Source organism: Dipodomys merriami, unplaced genomic scaffold (genome assembly GCF_024711535.1).
Source record: "Dipodomys merriami isolate MVZ:Mamm:240054 unplaced genomic scaffold, mDipMer1.0.p SCAF_14, whole genome shotgun sequence".
Taxonomy (NCBI): domain Eukaryota; kingdom Metazoa; phylum Chordata; class Mammalia; order Rodentia; family Heteromyidae; genus Dipodomys; species Dipodomys merriami.
In genome coordinates this window covers 17,980,198-18,000,304 of record NW_027202715.1, presented here as the reverse complement: position 1 = coordinate 18,000,304, position 20,107 = coordinate 17,980,198, and the positions used below count along the sequence as shown (strand labels likewise).

Here is a 20,107-nt window from a genome sequence, read left to right as displayed (position 1 = left end):
TGCTTTCCTCCTGAACACACCAAACACCCATAGAGAAAAATATTCCACTACAAAGAAGCTTACTGTGAGACGTACAAATAATACAAGAAATGACTCATAGATAGACTCACAGAAAATGGAATTAATATCACAGCAAATAGAATTAAAATTACAAAAGCCTGAGTTAGCAGATGAGTCAAGAACCATTGATAAATAAGCTGAATATTATTAAATAAAATATTTAAAAGATACAAAGAAGATAGGATAAAGATATATATGTAGAAGCCCAAGGAGAGATTCACTAGAATAGAAAAAAAGCTAGTCAAGGAGAAAATGCTAAGAATTTTTTAGAATTGAAGACACAATTCTAAAATACATGAGTCCAAGAAGACATTATAACACAAGCTCTGAAACATTTAGAGAAGAAAAATAAATATACTTCATATCAAAAGAGCAAACATGATTATGGAAAATTATGGTTTTTAATATTTCCATCAGAAAAAAGGAAAGATAAGAAATGGAAGCAATTAATACTTATTGGTTAACTGGGTAAAGTGAGGTTTGTGCTCAGGGCCGCTTGTTAGCCAGGGGCTTGATCACTGGAGACATACCCGGGCCCTTTTCTGCTTTAGTTATTTTTCAGGCAGTTTCTCTTGACTTTGCTCAGGACCAACTTGAAACTGAGCTCCTCCTGCTATGGTTTCCCACATGCTGGAATCACAGACACCCAGTACTATCTCTGTCTACCTATAAAACATAAGGCCCTAAGAAAGAGGGAGAAAATGTTTAAAAGCATAAAGAGAGCCAGGCACCCATGGCTCATGCCTGTAATCTTAGCTACGCAGGAGACTGAGATCTGACAGCCCGGGGAAGGAAACTCCATGAGACATATCTTTAACCATCAGAAAACCAGAAGTAGAGCTGTGGCTCAAAGTGGTAGATTGCTAGCCTTGAGCAAAATTGCTCAGAAACAAAATCCAGGCCACAAGTTCAAGCCCCATAACTGACCAAAAAAAAAAAAAAAAAAGCATAAAGAGTTTACTGGATCAAGGTCAGGGAGAAGATGGGAGTCAGGGAGCACAATACAAGTATTGTTTCTATGCACAGGGCCATCTACAGACCCTGAATAGGCAGCCTGGGGATGAGCTGTAGGTTTAGAATCCTTGCAGAAGCAGTGAGTATCACCAAGGAGGACCCAGGATCCCAAAGGACCATTCACAGAAATGAGGATAGAAAATAACACCACCAAAATGAGTAAAATACACAAATAAACCCCAGGCATGGTGGAGCACACCTGTAAACCCCACCTACTTGGAAGCTGAGGTCCAAGAACAATCTGGCAAAACTGAAAGTTGCTATGGTTTTTTGGTTTGTTTTTTTGTTTTCTAGTACATTTTCATTGGCTATTGTTGTGGTATAGTAGTAGCTTTAGCTTCTTTTCCATTTAATTCAGATTGCATAAAACACTGACAGGGAAATTAAAAAATACTATAAAACTAGTTTGAAACCCTGAGATTTCTTTTGTATCATTCTAATACAATGGAAGTTCACAGCGGTTTTTGATTTGTGGTTATTAAGAGGGTTTCTTTTAAAGATTTTTTAAATTGTTATTTTAAAGGTGATATACAATGGGATTACAGTTCTATAAGTCAGGTAAAAAGTGCATTTCTTTGGGGACAATGACATTCCTTCCCTCACTCTCTCCCAGTTTTTTCCTCCCATACCACCCACAAGTTGTACAATTCATTTTCAACAGTGTCTAGTGAGTACTATTGCTGCATTTGTTCGTCCTTTGTCCCTCTATTTTTGTGCCTTCCCTTATACTCCCAAAGACATATAAATGAACATTCAGAACAAAAAGGAAAGAAAACAAAAACAGCGAAGAAGAAAAGAAGGAGGAGAAGAGGAGGAGGCCTCATTTTTGTTTCCTTGAGTTCAGATAGTTCCTATGTTAAAAAAACAAAAACCTAACTGAAAACTAAAAACCCAGTTGAAAGCACCATCCCAGAAAACCCACAGGTACACAGTCACATACAGAGAAAGGGGGGTTATTGTCAACAGAGCTAACAAGGCTAGTTCTCTCACTGGAGGGAGAGAAAAAGCACTTATCTTTGTCCAGGGAGATTTTTATAATATAGAGGGGCTAAGGGTGGAATTTCATGCACCTGTTATGGTGGGCTAAGATTTATGGCAGCTGCCCAAATAGTAGATAAGGAGGTCTGCTGTTACCATTTATGGATGTGTCTGGCCAAATGGAATGTTACTTCAAGGAGAGAGGGAGAAAGCTGGTGATCAGCTGCCTGCAACAAAAGCGCCCTTTGTTGTCCAATCTGGGGAAAGGATCTTTACAGGTAACACCTATAAACCTAGCTACTCAGGAAGCTGAGATGTGAGGATTACGGTTTGAAGCCAGCCGGGGCAGGAAAGTCTATGAGACCCTTTTCTCCACTAAACTACCCCCCCCCAAAAAAAGCCAAAATTAGAGTTGTGGCTCAAGTTGTAGAGCGCTAGTCTTAAGCAAAAGAAGCTCAGGAATAATGCAATGCCCAGGTGCTGAGTGCAAGCCCCAGGACCAGCACCAAAAAAAAAATAAAAATAAAAATAAGAAAAACTAAAGCCGAAAGGGTTATCGGCATGGCTCAAGTGGTAAGAGGCACTGGGTTCAAAACTCCATTACTGCCAAAATGTCTCTGTGAGTGCACATACGTGTGTGTGCACACATACTGTGTGTGTGTGTGTGTGTGTGTGTGTGTGTGTGCCTAAGCTCCACGTGTACTATCGCACAATTTCAAGTGATTGGCTAGGTCAGGAAAGCTCAGCCTTGAAATTCTACGTAAATGGATTGCTGGTGCAATCTGGACCAACCAACAAACAGGTTAAAAAACAAAAAGTTTGGGGCTGGGAAGGTGGCTCAGTGGAAGAGTGCTTGCCTTGCATGCATGAGGCCCTGGGTTCAATTCTTCAGCACCACATAAGCAACAAAAGCTGAAGGTGGCACTGTGGCTCAAGTGGTAGAGCTCAAGTGCTAGCCTTGAGCTGAAGGGCTGAGGGACAACACCCAGGCCCAGAGTTCAGGCCCCACGACCAGAAGAAAAAAAAGGGGGGGCCAGGCACGGGTGGCTCATGCCTATAATCCTAGCTATTCAGGAGGCTGAGATCTGAGGATCTCCGTTCAAAGCCAGCCAGAGCAGAAAAGTCCCATGGGACTCTTATCTCCAATTAACCACTCAAAAACCAAAAGAGAAGCTGTGGCTAAAAGTAGTAACTGCTAGCCTTGAGCGAAAGAGCTCAGAGACAGAGGGCCCAGTCTCTGATCCCCCAGTACTAATACTAATAATAACATAATCATAGTGATAATCATACGAATCCCTGCATTTAAAAAAAAAAAAGTTTTCCATGCCAGCTGGGACAGAAATCTATGAGACATTGATCTCCAATTAACCAGCAAAAAGCTGGAGATGAGTTGTGGCTCAAGTGGTAGAATGCCAGCCTTGAGTGAACAAAGCTAAGGGACAGCATCAAGCCCCATGACTGATACAAATAATATTATTATTAATACTAATACGAATCCCTGCATTGTTCAAAAGAGAAAGTTTCAACTCCCATTGTTTTTTTAGCAATTAAAAATGTACATTGTAATCACAAGAGCTTATCTAATTGCCATAATAGACTACCCCCAGGATCCCCTCCAGGGTTTCAGAATAAATGTTTCCTTCTTTTTTCTGTCACAGACTGCTGTGACACAGGCAGCTATTCAGTGCCCCAGATTCCTAGTATGTATGGGATTCCTCACCCCTTGGGTGAGAGATCTCTGCATCTAGGGCTCAGTGGAGAGAGAGAGAGAGAGAGAGAGAGAGAGAGAGAGAGAGAGAGAGAGAGAGAGAGGGAGAGAGAGAGAGAGAGAGAGAGAGAGGGGCAGCAGGTGTGCAGGTGACATTTTATCACCAGGCCTAGAAGTGCTGAATTCCAGGGCAGAGCTGTTGAACAAATGAAGCTGAGATTGGTGAATACGTCATTTCTATTTCTGCTAACTAGTTAGAGTACACAAACAACTTTCCAAGAGAGAAGACAAAAATAAATTATTGTTTAAAAAACTGTGCTGAATCAAAAACAGGCAACAAAATAGCAGCACAAGGGTTCCCTGATCACTTAACACCCCTTCCTGACATGACCTCTCTAAGCCTTACTTTTGTAAATATAAATTGAGGGAAGATTCTCTCATCCCAAATCTTCTGCACCTGGATGGTTAGCTGCTCTGTGTGTGTGTGTGTGTGTGTGTGTGTGTGTGTGTGTGTGTGTGTGTGTGTGTGTGTGTTGGTGCCAGTACTGGAACTAGAACTCAAGACTTCACTCTCTTGCTTAAGCTGTTTCACTTCTGGTCTTCTCCCACTTAAGCCACACCTCCACTTCCAGGTGTTTGCCGGTTACAGAGCGGGGTCTGTCTGCCCACACTGGTCTGTCCACACTGGTTTTGAACTGGGCTTCTGAGATCTCAACCTCCTGAGTAGCTAGGACTACGGGTGAGAGCCACCAGCGCCGGCGCCCATTACTTTGTTACTTTGATTCACCCTTTGTTACTTTGATTCACCCGTAACAGGAGCCAGGGAACCCGACCCCGCGGTGGGCTCGGGAGAGCAGCTTGGGCCCTGGGTGGGGCCTTGGGGTGGGGGCGTGGGGGGGCCGTGAGTGAGTCCTCCACCCCCGCCCGCGAGGCCACGCCCACCGCCCAGAGCGGAAGGGCGGTTGCCTAGCAACAAGAGTCGCTGTGTGCCTGAACACCTGGGTATGCCCAAGAACGCCGAGGTCACCCTGCGCTATGGGCCCTACAGCCCCGTGGGGCTGTCAGTGGAGCACCGCACCTTCCGCCTGGAGGGTCTACAAGGTGGGCTACTCGGCGGCGGCCCCAGTGTGTGCCCGGCCTCGGGGTGTGCGCGCGGTCCCCCTGGAACCCTTGCCGGCTCGGGCTGGGCCCCGCTCCGGCTGGGCTGCTGGGCCCCCCGCACCGGCTGGGCCCCCCCCCCCCTCCAGGCGAGTCAGCCCTCCACCGCTGGACTTGAACTGAGAACAGACAGGAGTGTGGCCCACTGAGAGCCAGCCAGCCACACAGATCATCTTGACAGAACACAGGGCCCAACCTCATTTTAGAAACAGGGAAACGAGGTCCGAAATACCAAAATACCAAGAGCCATTCCCTAAGTCGAATGGCTGGGAAATGGCAGAGCTGAGACTCTATTCTGTGCTCAATTGGTCGTGCAGCAGATCTTTCCCGGACAGATGTGCGAGGCGCTCCCAGGTACCCAGGGCTCACGGCTGGACGTCAGTGTGTGTGTGCTGGAGCCACCCTCTCCCTGCTGAGAGCCCTGGGGGCTTGGGGTCGGCCCTCGGAAGACTTAGCTACAAGGGGGGGGAGAGGGAGGGAGACGGGGGGAGGGAGGGAGACGGGGGCAGGTCAGGAAAGGCACATTCGATCACACTGCATTTGAGTCTAGAATGAGTAGAAATTAACCAGGTACCCAGAGGCAAGAGCATTGCAGACAGGACAGCTATGTGCCAAAGCTGAAGGCCTAGACAATGTTGAGTTGATAAAAGGGAAAGCACCAGAGAAACAGGGGTCACACTGCTGTAGGTACGGCTGCCCTGAGAACAGGTGACAGGGGCTAAGAGTGGCAGAAAGGAACTCAGAGAGGCTGCTGGGGTCCAGCGTTGAGGTGAGAGTCGTTTGGTCCAGGACAGTTATAAAAAGGATGCATAATGATTCAGAGTGAAAGCAAGGAGACTCTCCATGATGGTGGATGTGGCAGGTCCATCCAGCCAGAATTGGCAAGAGATGGTGCTGATGAATGGGAATCATAATTTGGAACATGTTCCACTTGGGACATATTTAACTTCAGGTGCATTTTGCTACCCATATCAAGGTAGCAAGTCAGATCAGCTCTGGAGTTCAGAGGAAAAATGCAAGATAGAAAGGGGTGAGTGGATAATTTGAGGAGAATATCCAAAAGAGAGCCTAGGGCTGAGCATTATTGATGAACTTCCATTATAAGATACAAGCTAAAGATCTTCCAGGAAGAATGACATAACAGCCTGGAAGACCCAAAAATCACGGGAGCAATCAGGGAAAGTTTCCTGGAGGAGGTGGCATTTGAGTTTGAGTTTGAAGGTTGAATGGAAAACCACCTGAGAAAGAAAGTTGCTTTCCATGAGAGAACAGTTGATGGAGGCATCTTATTATAAAGAGCTCAATGTTGGTATTAGTTGACTTGAGCTGCAAATGCCACACATTAAATGAGTTTAAAAAAACAGTTTGCTCAAGGCTAGTGCTCTACTACTTGAGCCAAAACTCCACTTCTAGCCTTTTGGTCGTTAATTGGAGATAAGAGTCTCATAGACTTTCCTGCCTGGGCTGGCTTTGAACTGCAATCATCAGATTGCAGCCTCCTGAATAGCTAGGATTATAGGTATGAGCCATCAGCACCGAGCCAATTTCTTAGTGAATTTTAAATTTCAGTTGTTATACCTTCTAAGTCTAGAACCTCTGCTTGGTTCCTTTTCAGAACTTTTGTCTTTTACTTGATTTTAGAAGTTTTTTAATAATCCATTTTCCTGCTTTGTTTTAGTTCTTTGTTAAGATTTCCTTAGGTTCTGTGAGGATATTTAAGATAGGTGATCTAAAGTAAGCTCAATGTCTGCTATTTCTCAGGGACAGTTCTGCTAGTTTTTCCCTTTCAATGTGGCATACTTCTTGTTTTTGTGCATGGTTTGTGGTTGTAGTGCTGAATCTAGATATTAGTGTTGAGTTCTAATACTAGAATACATTCTCTGTGGAAATGAGGTTCTCCTTAGTCCTCAGAGTTTGCTCTTGCTGATTTCTGAAGGCTTGGGCTGTGTTCAGTGTTTTCACTAACACTGCCTTGAATACCAGGAGCTTTCACATGAAATAACCCCTTGTCCCATGCTTTGTGTATTTTCCGGTTAAGGGACACTCTTAATACTTAGCCAGGCTATTCACAATTCTCCTCAGCCTTTACTTACTTTCTGCTTCACTGGAGAAAGCTTAAGGATCTTCGTCATCTTTTCTGATAATGCATCTGCCCTGGGCAACACTCAACTTTCTAAACTGCTCAGTATATGTGAGCACTTTTGAATGCCCCAATTTCCCAAAGAAAATCTGAGCTTTAGTGTATGGCTCCAGTGTTATCTTGCCCAGGCAATTGTGGATTTTTCATTTGCCTTACAATTTTTGTGAGCTGCGCAGGGTTTTACCATCCTATGTAAATTCTAAGACAAGGACCTGTGACCTTACTTTAGGAAGCCCCCGAGTGGGTCAGGACCCAGACACAAGCATTCAAACATAAGGTATTCTTTGCCTTCTCTGGAATCAAGGACGAATTTCACATTTGGAATGGGAGCTCCAGTCTTCAAGGCTACCACCAAATCGGGAGAGACAGGGCAAAGGCCGGAACAATGCCACCAAGCTTGTCTGCTGTTTGACAGGTGCCTTCTTCTGCATTCAGTTCTCACTTGGTTGCTGTAGGTCTTTCACTGTTTTCTGAAGCCCTGACCATGTTTGTTCTGACAGCTCCTGGTTGTATTGTGATGTTTCTGAGGAGTATAGGAACTTGAGGCTGCCCGTTCTGCCCCTTTGCTGATGGCTGCAGACACTCTCAATTGTATTTCTTACTGCTTCCACAATCAACAGATAATATTAATTTAATGTGAATGTGATTGTATTATTTATGGAACCAGATAACTTGAGGGGATGGGTGGGGCTAAGAGAAATGAGAGAGAATGATGGAAAGGGTAACACTATACTCATAAATTCACAAGTTGAATCGAAATAGCTTTGTACAACTACTTAAAGATAATTAAGGATTTAAAACATGGAAAATTATGTCATTTACTAAGCATACCAAAAATTATGCTAAAGCAGAAGGCATACATAAATAAACCTACAAGGGCTAAGGAGGAATAAAAACCTTCACTTAGTTGGCCATATGAGTAATGCAAACCAGATCTGCACATAGGATAGTGAAGTTTGACACATGTTAATTCTTAATATTCCCACAGGGTCACAGGGAAAGGAGAGGCAGCATGGGACCTGTTTGGAGAACAGGAAGAGCTGGCTATATAGAGGGTAGAGAGAAGCAAGAGAGGCTTAGCAGCTGTGTACTTGTTGAGATAGGGTTTCCCTAACTTTCTCCCTGGGCTGGCCTTGAACTATGATCCTTCAGATCTCTATCTCCATCGTAGATGTAAGCTACTATATCTGGCATCATACATCCTTGATGGAAAAACAAATTGGACAGTTAGTTTGGGAAGCAAAGAGGCAGCATCTATTAAAATGTAAACCATACTGTACAATTTCTTTTTTTAATCTGTCTCGTGTGTGTGTGTGTGTGTGTGTGTGTGTGTGTGTGTGTGTGTGTGTGTGTGCGTATGTGTGTGTCTGTGTAGAGTTTAAACTCAGGGTCTCATGATCTCAGATTTTTCTGCTCAAGAATGACACTCTATCACTTGAATACACTTCGAGTTCTGGCTCCTTTCTGGTTACTTAGAATTAAGACTCTCTCAGATCCATCTACCTGGGCCGGCTTCAAACCTTGATCTCAGACTCCTGAGTAACTAGAATTATAGGCATGAGTCACCAACTCCCAACTTGTTTCATTTTTTAAGTATTTTCCTTATTTAAAGAAAAAATTCAAGGCTGGGAATGTGGCTTAATGGTAGAGTACTTGCCTAGCATGCTTGAAGCCCTGGGTTCGATTCCTCAGTACCACATAAACAGAAAAGGCTAGAAGTGGTGCTGTGGTTCACATGGTGGTAGAGTGCTAACCTTGAGCAAAAGAAGCTCAGGGACAGTGCCCAGGCCCTGAGTTCAAGCTCCACGACTAGAAAAAAAAAAAATTCACACATTCTCAGAAGGCATGCTATGAATGTTTTCTGAAACATTCTTGGTGAGAGCAAAAATTAAGAAACAACCAGAAACCCAAGTACCCAATTAAATTGCAACACATATATCATCTGAAATATAATACAGTGGTGAAAATCAATACCACACACCTATGAAAGATCAGGCCTGGATCTCCACAACCCAGTGTAAGATACAGTCAGACCATGTGTGTTGCTGAATTCTTGTATACCCAATCTCCCTTCTGAAAGAAACAGAGCAGGAGTAGGGAAAACTGTGAGATGATTTTGAAGTTTTTGTCCTTTTCTATAATTTCTAAGGGTCTTAAAAGTCATGAGTCTATGTCCAGTAAAGGTGTAGACCAACGACATGTTACAGCACCGATGGCCTTTCAAAGGTCAAGGAATACTTAGATATTTCTATCTTTTCCAACTCCATTCTTTCATTGTCTTTTAAAATAAAAGTACTTTGTATTTCAGTAGCGTTTCTGTTCCAGAAACTCAACTTGAATTTAAATTAAAATAAAACAAAGCTTTTTCTTTCTTATAAAAAAAAAAAAGTCATGAGTCTAAATTTATAATCTGATAAAAATTTTAAAGTATAAATTTTTTTTCTTAAGAAGCAAGAAAGAAGCCACTGATGGTATACGCCTGTAATCCCAGCATTCTGGAGACTGAGGCAAGTCGAGTGCTAGTCTGAGGCCAGACTCAGCTGAATATAGCAGGATTATCTCAAGAACAAAAGCAAGATCTGGGCACTGGTGGCTCATGCCTGTAATCCTAGCTACTCAGGAGTCTAAGAGATGTGAGGACTGCAGTGCAAAGGCAGCTGGGTCAGCAAAGTCTGTGAGACTCCTACCTCCAAGTAACCATCCAAAAAGCCAGAAATAGAGGTATAGCTCAAGTGGTAAAGCACCAGCCTTGAGTGGAAAACACTAAGGAAGAACATGAGGCACTAAATTGAAGCCCTAGTACCAGCACACATGTGTGTACCCCTTCTTCCCGCCCCCCCCCACACACACCCAAGAAAGGAGAATGCTTTAGCAGGGAGAGGGGAGAGCTGAGTAAGCCATTCAATATGTGAGTGGCTTCTGCACCTCTGGACCTTTGAGAAGTCAGATTGAGGAAGAGGTAAAGGCACGTTGGAGTCAAAGAAGCATGGAGCCAAGGCCCAGGCTCTGGCCCAGGAAGGATGGGAAGAAGTACTTAAAGAAGATCCAGGAAGCGTTGTTCTGGTTGGAGGAGGCCTGAATCCTGCAAGGGATCAGCAGGTGGTTGATTTGTAAAATAAGCTCCGTGTATCCACGCTTGAAACTCCTCTAATACCAACTGCCAATGCACACAGAGGCCCAGTGACAAGGGCCAACGTGTTCAGAGAAACAAAGCAAAGAGCATCTGCTCCCTCTCCTAGTCCTGCCCATCCTGCTGTTCCACTTTAGACACAATGCTAGCATCACAACAAGTAAGTCTGCTCACAAGCTCCCTGTCCTAAGTCTGCTTTGGAGTCCGTAGCCCTTTATCATTTGCAGAAGCCCTGCTGTCTTTAGGAAGATGCCTGATCTTTTCTGAATTGACCGTGCCTTCAGCAACCTGAAAGCTCTCATTCCATTACCCATGAATGATAATAGTTCAGCAAATGTCTCCACTTGGACTCAGCACTGATTAAGTATTAACTAAGCTTAACTAAGGCTTAACAACAGAGTTCTCAGTAATTGCCCTGACCCTGGTTGATCCTTGCCTGCTGTGCTTGTATCCACCAAACGCTCCACTCAAAGCCAGGAGCTGGTGGCTCATGCCTATGTAATCCTAAAGATTGTGAGTCAAAGCCAGCCCAGGCAAGAAAGTCTATGAGACTATCTCCAGATGAACCAGCAAAAAGCCAGAAGTAAAGGTATGGCTTAAGTAGTAGAGTACCAGCCTTGAACAGAAAAGGCCACAGAAGAGAATAAGGACCTGAATGAAAGCTCCAGTATCAACTTAAATTTTTTTTAAAAGACCCATTTACAAGAGTTGGAAGGAATCAAACAGATCCTTGCCCCACCTTAAAAAATATTTTTAATAGATTAAATCTTATTTAGTTAAGATACCCAAAGGGCCATTCTCTTGCTAGCTATGAATTACCAGCCCTCATTTCCCAGCTATTCACTTTGGATCTCTGCTACATGGGAGAAGAAAGCAATCTGACTGGGCACTGATAGCTCACATCTGTAATCCTAGCTATTCAGGAAGCTGAGATCTGAGGATCATGGTTCAAAGCCAGCCTGGGCAGGAAAGTCCACGAGACTCTTATCTCCAATTAACCACCAGAAAACCAGAAGTGGTGCTGTGGCTCAAAGTGGTAGAGCGCTAACATTGAGGAAAATTGCTGAGGGATAATACCCAGGTCCTGAGTTCAAGCCCCACAACTGACAAAAAGAAAAAGTGATCTGTCCTTAGACCTTGACTCTCCCTAAGCCTTATTTTAGTCATCCACAGAGAATGGCAGTTGCTCCAGCATCAAGAGGATTGAGTCTCCTATGTCCCTTTACAAAGAATGATGTGGCACTTCAAAGCGGTAGGTGGCCTGTGGGTGGCCTTCCAGTTTCTGGCTGATTTATGCTGAAGCTTAGCAACTGCCTTTGTGGACTTGGTTTCAAGGAGTATATTTATCTGACCTTTCTTTGAATAGGCAGCTCCATAGCAGCTCAGAGGAAAGCCAGGGTCCTCCATGTAAGGCAGTGCCATATGGAAAAGCTGCAGGAATTCCGGAGTCTCTTCATCTTTGATCCCTTAAGTCCTACAATTGGACTCCATAAGTCCGTGACTGAGGGAAAGGAAACAGGTGTCCTAAGGCTGAATTCATGATGCAGACTCTTTAGCAGGTCATGATCCTAATACTTCAATACAGGATCACTCTAACAGCCTCTCAGGGTCCACAAGAATTGATGATGGAGCCCAGCATTGTCTGAAGGTGGTTGCTGGAAGACGTTGATACCAGGCCCTGGGAAGTAGCAACAGTGCAGTAGTGGAAAGTGAGGACCACACATGCCCTTAAAGGCTAGAGCCTGGCCCGGGTGTGGTGGGGCTCACGCCTGTATTCCTGGCTACTCAGGTAGGCTGAGATCTGAGGACTGTGTTTCAAAGCCAGCTAGGGCAGGAAAGTCCATGACATTCTTATCTCCAATGAACCACCTTAAAACTAGCTCAAAGTGGTAGAGCACTAGCTTTGAGCACAAAGGCTCAGGGACAATGCCCAGGCCCTGGTTTCAAGCCCCACAATGGACTTAAAAAAAAAAAAAAAAAAAAAAGACCAGAGAACCTGCATCTAGCAAAGCCATAAAAGGTAGAAATGAGGAGAGACCAGATGTAGGCAGGTTTCTTCCCTTGAGGCTACATTTGCTCTCGGTTAAGGTTGGCCCTCATTATTCACCAGCTCCAGCTCCCTGGGGTGAGTTATTTTGTAGATCAAATCCTATTTCTAAGCTACTGTGCCATATAAGAGTAATACTGCCAGGTGCTGGTAGTTTATACCTGTAATCCTAGCTACTCAGGAGGCTGAGATCTGAGATTCATGGTTTAAAGCCAGCCAGGGCAGGAAAGTCTGTGAGACTCTTATCTTCAATAAACAACTCAAAACCAGAAGTAGAGCTGTGGCTCAAAGGGTTAGAGCACTAGCCTTGAGCAAAAGAGCTCAGGGACAGTGCCAGACTCTGAGTTCAAGCCCCAGGACCCACAAAATAAGGCAAGTGGGGGAGCAAAATTGTTGCCTTGTACAAGTGGCTCACACCTGTCATCCTAGCTACCCTTAGGAGGCTGAGATCTGAGGATCTCAGTTTGAAATCAGCCCAGGCAGGAAAGTCTGTGAGACTCCTATCTCCAGTTAACCAGCAAAAACCCAGATGTGGACTTATGGCCCAACTGGTAGAGCAGTAGCTTTGAGCAAAAAAGCTAAGGGACAGTGTGCAAGTTCAAGCCCCAATACTAGTACAAAAAAAGATTGTTAATGCCCCCATGAAGTAAACTGAAATGGGATAGGAGGCTCGGTCAGATGGGCACTGCGGAGAGGAGGACAATGGGAGGCTGCAGAATCTCTCCACCTTGGATTTCTCTTATAGGGCTGCCCCACCTTGAGAATGTCACCCTCATTCTCTCCAGAGCCCCCCAAAGGTGGAGTGTGAGGAAGGAATCAGAGCTGTTTTGCTCCTGCTTTCTTCCTCTCAGATGAAGCCTCCTCTCCAGGATGGTCTTCAGACTACGCAAAGCCAGAATCACAAAGCCAAGCTGTTCCACCCTAAAGGGTACTGCTTGGGGGATGTGGAAGTCCAGAATTTTTGCCCATGGGCTTCATCTTGTCCTCTAGATAACCAGCTAACATTCTGAACTGGGCAGAATTGAGCATGTCCTTGTCAAGGTTACTAGTCTGGATGTGCAGGATTGTGTCTAGAAAGTGTTGAGGAATGAGGACTCTAGACCCAATGACAAGGAGTAGTATAGAAAAGAGCTCCCAAACAGGAAGGGTAGGAGGAAACCTCAGCCTTGGTGGAGCTAAAGTATAGGAATGTATAACGTTTATTGAAATGTCCTCTTCACTGACTGGATAGTTATGTGATCAGGAGTACTTGGAGCTTTCTTATTGATTAGGTTTCTTTTCTGTGTGTGTATGTGTTTATGTAATGTGTGTGCCCGTGTGCATGCCAGTACTGGGGCTTGAACTCCAAGGCCTGGGCATTGTCCCCTAACTTTTGCGCTCCAAGCTGGCTGTCTACCACTTGAACTATAGTTCTACTTCTGGCTTTTTGCTGGTTAGTTGGAGAAAAAAAGTCTCATGGACTTTCTGCCCAAGCTGGCTTTAAACCACAGATCTCAGCCTCCTGAGTAGCTAGAAGTACAGGAGTTAGCCACCAGTGCCTGGCTTGTGTGGTATGTGTGTGTATTTGTGTGTGGGGGCATGTCTATACGCACATGTCCATGCTGGTACTGGGGCTGGAACTCGGGGCCTCATACTCTGGTTTGGCTTGTTCACACAAGGCTAGCACTCTACCACTTGAGGCATAACCCTGCTTCTGGGTTGCAAATACAAGTCTCATGGACTTTTCTGCCTGGGCTGGCTTTGAGCCATGATCCTCAGATCCCAGCCTCCTGAGTATCTAGGATTATGAGCATGAGCCATTGGCACTGGCTAAAGGGAACTTTTTCACATGGAATCAGCTGCCTGAGAGAGAATCTCTCATGCTTTTCACTTTTGGGTGCCTTGTTTTCCTCTCACAAACTGAGTGCCTTCTTCAAAAAATGTTTAAGAACAAGACACTTAAACAGGATACAGTAACACAAATATGCCAAGGAAAACAATGCAGGAGGTCTTTAGAGAGAGGCATTAGCTAAAGAAGGTCAATTAGGGCCACCATTGGGTGCCAGAGAAGTGCTGTCTTGTTAATGGACATCCTGGCTGAAGCTTTCTGAAGTTTCTCTCCAGAAGTGAAATTAAAATCACACAATTAAAATGCTCACAGCTGGAGCTGGATGTTCTTGAACTGATTGAAAGATGAAGTGGACACGCCAACATTTTGAAGCAGCAATTGTTTCTGTAATTAAATGCAATTAACTGTCATAAATGTCTGATTTTTCTTCATCTAAGACTGATTGAAATGCTAAGACTTTAAAAAAAAATCCACACCTGATTTCTCTTCCCATCCTAACTGAAAATCTCACCAGTGTATTCAGACTTTGAAGACTATACATTGGCACAGAAAGTTTAAGTTCAAGGTGACCACATCAGGAAAATTGGGAGGAACCACACTATATAAAATAGAGTCCCACTGGAGTCTAGTGTCTCACACCTGTAATCCTCGCTATCCAGGAGGCTGAGCTCTGAGGATCGCCTTTTGAAGCCAGCCTGGGCAGGAAAGTCTATGAGACTCTTAATGCCAATTAACCACCAAAAAACTCTGTCTCTCTGTTTCTCTCTGTGTCTCTTTGTCTCTGTGTCTGACTCTCCCTCTTTTCTCTCTCTCTCTGTCTCTCTCTCTCTCTCTGTCTCTCTCTCTCTCTGTCTCTCTCTCTCTGTCTCTGTCTCTCTCTGTCTCTGTCTCTCTGTCTCTCTGTCTCTGTCTCTCTCTGTCTCTCTCTTTCTCTCTCTCTCTCTCTCTCTCTCACACACACACCACAAAGAAGAAGGAAGAAAAGAGAGCCCAGTGCAGCCCAATGGGTATCACTTCTCTTAAACCACACGCCCAACCTTTTCACAATAGAAATTAAATCTAACAATGGCTTATCTCTTCAAAGGAATCATTGCTTGAAAGTGATAACCAACCTGCAGACTCCAAAAATGAAGATAAAATGTTCACTACCTTTTAGCTTTTTTTAAAGTACTGTAGTTTGAACTCAAGGTCTGCAACCCACTCAGCTGGTGCTCTACCATTTGAGCCATGCCTCTAGACCAGTTTTTTGCTGGCTATTTTGTAGATGGTATCTTGTGGACTTTTTTGCCCTTGAACTACAATCCTCCAGACCTCAGCCTCCTGATAATTAGGATTGAAGGAGTGAGAGTGAATCACTAGTGCCTAGCTCCATTGGCTTTTTTTAAGTGCATACTTTATGTTGATATTATTATATTTTTAAATTAACTTTTAATGTATTTTTTGTTTATGTGTACCAAGGAATTGAACCCAGGGCTTCCTGTATATTAGGCAAATACTTTACCACTAAGCCACATTCCCAGCTCTCCATTAGCTTTTGTAAAGAACATTTTTACAAATCATAATAAATCTGGAAATTGATAAAATAATCAAAAAAATTTCATATAACCTCACCATATAGAGAGAACCACTCTTTTTTTTTCTTTCTTACATGAACCCTCAATTGATATTGAACATTTATTCATTCATGCATTTTGTGCCTGTACTAGGGCGTGAACTCAGGGCCTGGGCACTGTCCCTGAGCTTTTGTGCTGAAGGCTAGTGCTCTTCTTCTTGAGCTATAGCTCCACTTTCACCTTTCTGGTGGTTCATTGGAGATAAGAATCTCACAGCATTTCCTGCCCAGGCAGGCTTTGAACAGAGATCTTCAGATTTCAGCTTCCCCAGCAGGATTACAGGTGTGAGCCACCAGCACCTAGCTCTGGATGTCTATTCATAATGTTGTAATAGACATATCTGTATCTTCATTTTTGTTTATAATACTCTTAGAAATTTAACATTTCACAAACATTTGAAGTATCCAAATAACTCTCATCATATGTACAAATTTCTGTTGACCATCCTTGTATTATTAGACATACAAGCCAGTCACAGAATTTTGCTGTTATAATAACATGGAGAAGACAATTTGTTGTAAATTTTTCCTTCATTTAGAACTTTATTGGAACTTTTTAATTGTTATGTATTTTTGTGCCAGTACTGGGGCTTAAATTCAAGATCATGAACTTTGTCCTGGCTTTTTCACTCAAAATTGGTGCTCTACCACTTAAGCCACTTTTCTACCTCTGGCTTTTTGTGGTTAGTTGGAGATAAAAGTCTCAGATTTGCTGGCCTGGACTGGTTTCAAACTTTGATCCTCAGATCTCAGTCTCTTGAATAGCTATGATTATAGATGTGAGCCACCAACTCCCTGACTGAAGCCACCTTCTGAGTGAAATATCCTGGGCCAATAGCTAGAATTATGTTTTGAAGCTTTTAGTTTATTCTGGTAATTGCCCTCTGGGAACAGAGTAAGAAGCTGGCAGGAGCAATCCGGAGTCCCCATCGATATGGAGCATCAACTCTGAAACCTGTGGAAAGCCCAGTAGACATTTCCAGAGAAAACAGATCCTCTGCATCTGGCATAATTTGCAATTTGAATTGCTCAAGTATCTGACTGTGTTTCCCAGCCAGGATGAGACCACGTGGAGGCCACTACAGGGAAGGGTCCATTGAGTGGTAAAATTATTGTCATGAGCACCAGGGAAGAGACAAGCTGCTGTATCTATGAGGACCTATAGCCAGGTTAATCTCTCTCTCTCTCTCTCTCTGTGTCTGTCTTCTAGCTGTGTTGATCCAAGATGGACATAAGGTGACCCTAGAGAAGATAGAAGACTGGAATTTGGTGGAACTCATGGTAAATGAAGAAATCGTCTTCCACTGCAACATTAAGGACTTGGACTTTGGTGAGTGAGGTTTGTATACAGCCCTCTGCCTCCTTTGAAATGTCTCTCTGGTCAGTGTGTCATGCTTAAATCCAAACTGGATTTCTTTTTGAGTGTTTAGGGGTTTTGTTTTGGGGGGGGGTGCTGGTCCTGGGGACTTGAACTCAAGGGCTAGTGCTTTCCCCAACTTTTTTGCTCAAGACTAGCACCCTACCACTGGAGCCACAGTTGTACATCTAGCTCTTTGGTGGTTAGAGATAAGAATCTCACAAACTTTTCTCCCTGGGTTGACTTTGAGCCTTGAGCCATACTCCTCAGATCTCAGCCACCAGAGTAGCGAGTGTCAAAGACATGAGCCACCAGCCCCAGGCTTGTTTTAAATTCATACTCAGAGGCTTAAGTCCTGTGGCACATGAAAAAGAGCATCACAAACCACACTTAGAAAAGGGAAGAACTTGTTGCCAGAACTCTGGAAACAGTGGTTTGTGAGTTTTGTTTTATTTGTGTGTGTGTGTGTGTGTGTGTGTGTGTGTGTGTGTGTGTGTGTGTGTGTGTGTGTGTGTGTGTGTGTGTGTGTGTGTGTGTGTGTGTGTGTGTGTACTGATACTGGGGCTTGAACTCAGAGCCTGGGTTCTGTCCCCGAGCTTTTATTTTATTTGCTCCACTTCCTGAATGCTGGAAACAGAAGAGGAAAGAAAATGAAGTTAAGACTGGCCTTCATGCATATGTGCTGGAACTTAAGGACAATTGTTTTTAGTACTTTAATGTTTCATTATTGTTTTCTTTCTTTTGTCCTGGACTCAAACCCAGAATCTGATGTTTTGCTCATTGGCTGGCACTCCACCACCTGAGCCATGCCTGGGGCTGGGAAGGTGGCTCAGTGGTAGAGTGCTTGCCTTGCATGCATGAGGCCCTGGGTTTGATTCCTCAACACCACATAAGCAGAAAAAGCTGGAAGGCACTGTGGCTCAAGTGATAGAGCTGAAGAGCTGAGGGACAGTGCCCAGGCCCAGAGTTCAGGCCCTACAACTGACCAAAAAAAAAAAAAGATTTTTATCTTGTTCATTCTATCCAGACTTGCTGAGAGTCGGCTTGCCTGCAGTGCAGAACACTTTCCGCAATGCTCTAGAGATTTCTTTGCAGGATTTCTGGCCTGAGAGTAAACTTTTCCAATCTACTAAGACTCTATTAAAACCTAGTTAAGGGGCTGGGAAGATGGCTCAGTGGTAGAGCGATTGCCTTGCATGCCTGAGGCCCTGGGTTCGATTCCTCAGCACCACATAAGCAAAAACAAAAAAGCCGGAAGTGGCGCTGTGGCTCAAGTGGTAGAGCGCTAGCCTTGAGCTGAAGAGCTGAGGGACAGTGCCCAGGCCCAGAGTTCAGGCCCCACGACCGGACCCAAAAAAAACAAACAAACAAAAAAACCTAGTTAACATTTTACATATCTTTAAAATGGTGAGGCATGGCTTAGTTGATAGAGCACTAGCCAATGAGAGAAAGCATCAGGAATTCAGTTTGAGTTTGGGTCTCAGAGCTAAAAAAATGCATTGCTAGTGGGAACTCAGGTATATTTAATAGAACAGTATATTATGCATAGTGCTAGCCAAAAGCAAATTTTATTATTTTCTAGGAGGTGATGGTCAACTGGACCCCCTGTGTGAGAAGGCCAGGATCGCTGTGCTAGATGCCTACTGATCTCCTCATTGAGCCAGCAGAGTGAACATCAGCTTCCTGGTCTAGCCTGGAACACCAGCCACACAGGCCCTGTGGGAACCACACCCTGAGCCTCACCAACCAGAGCAAGCTGCACCCACTCTGCCTGCATAGCCTCAGGTTTGCCACCCATGCACAGGGGCTCTGCAAAAATAATAAAACCACATCATTTGCAGCACCTCTCAATCTGGATCCATAGGGAGAGCCCTCTAATATCAGGTACACATTGAGCTGAAGGAAATAATAAAATGCAATCTAATAACAAAGCACCATCCCTTACTAATAATGCACAGTTGCCAGAAGCATTTGAGATTCCATTCTACAGGAAGTGAAGATCTAGAAATCAGGTACAATTAAAAAGGTCTTTGAAAATCTGACCAGAAAGTCAATGTGAGTACAGTATTTGGAAACCTGGCTATTACTATAAATTTATTTCTTTTTCCCATTGGAACAAATAATTAAAATTGCTAACATAAAATTAACTTAAAAAAAATCAAATCTTCAGTTATTCTCATCTAAAACAAGACACACCTGTAATCCTAGTTACTCAGGAGGCTGAGATCTGAGGATGCCTCTTCAAAACCAGCCCAGGCAGGAAAGTCCATGAGACTCTTATCTCCATGACCAGCAAAAAGGCAGAAGTGGAGCTGTGTCTCAAGTAGTAGAGCACTATCTCTAATGGAAAAAGCTAAGCTATATTGCCCAGGCCCTGAGTTCAAACAAGCCCCAGAACTGGGAAAAAGAAAAAAAATAAAGGACCAGGCTCCAGCGGCTCATGCACAATCCCAGCTACGCAGGAGACTGAGATATAAGGATTGTGGAAGCCGGAAGATGCATGTTCAAAGACAGTTCAAGCAGGGAAGTCCGTGGGACTCTTATCTTTAATTAACCACCAAAAAGCTATTAGTGGAGCTGTGGTGGAGCACTAGCCTTGAGTAAAACAAATCTGAGCGAGGGGCTGGGAAAGTGGCTCAGTAGTAGAGCGCTTGCCTCGCATGCATGAGGCCCTGGGTTCAATTCCTCAGCACCACATAAGCAAAAAGAAAAAAGCCGGAAGTGGCACTGTGACTCAAGTGGTAGAGCACTAGCCTTGAGCTGAAGAGCTGAGGGACAGCGCCCAGGCCCAGAGTTCAGGCCCCATGACCTGACCCCCCCCCCAAAAAAAAAAAATCTGAGCGACAGTATGCAGGCCCTGAGTTCAAGCTCTAGGATGCACACACACATTTTTTTTTTTTTTTGGCCAGGCCTGGGGCTTGAACTCAGGGCCTGGACATGGTGCTTGAGCTTCTTTTGCTCAAAGCTAGCACTCTATCACTTCAGCCACAGTGCCACTTCTGGCTTTTTCTGTTTATGTGGTACTGAGGAATCGAACCCAAGGCTTCATGCATGCTAGGCAAGCACTCTATTACT

General features: G+C 44.1%; 1 protein-coding gene across 1 annotated transcript; it reads left to right on the top strand.

Annotated features, from left to right (window-relative positions):
* Positions 1 to 4,744: 4,744 nt before the first annotated feature.
* Positions 4,745 to 19,218, top strand: CUNH10orf53 (chromosome unknown C10orf53 homolog). Its single transcript, XM_070020416.1, has 3 exons — positions 4,745 to 4,861; positions 16,886 to 17,005; positions 18,615 to 19,218. Exons 1-3 carry the CDS (start codon positions 4,765 to 4,767, stop codon positions 18,677 to 18,679), a joined length of 282 nt encoding a protein of 93 aa, XP_069876517.1. The 5' UTR covers positions 4,745 to 4,764; the 3' UTR covers positions 18,680 to 19,218.
* The last annotated feature ends 889 nt before the right edge of the window (positions 19,219 to 20,107 follow it).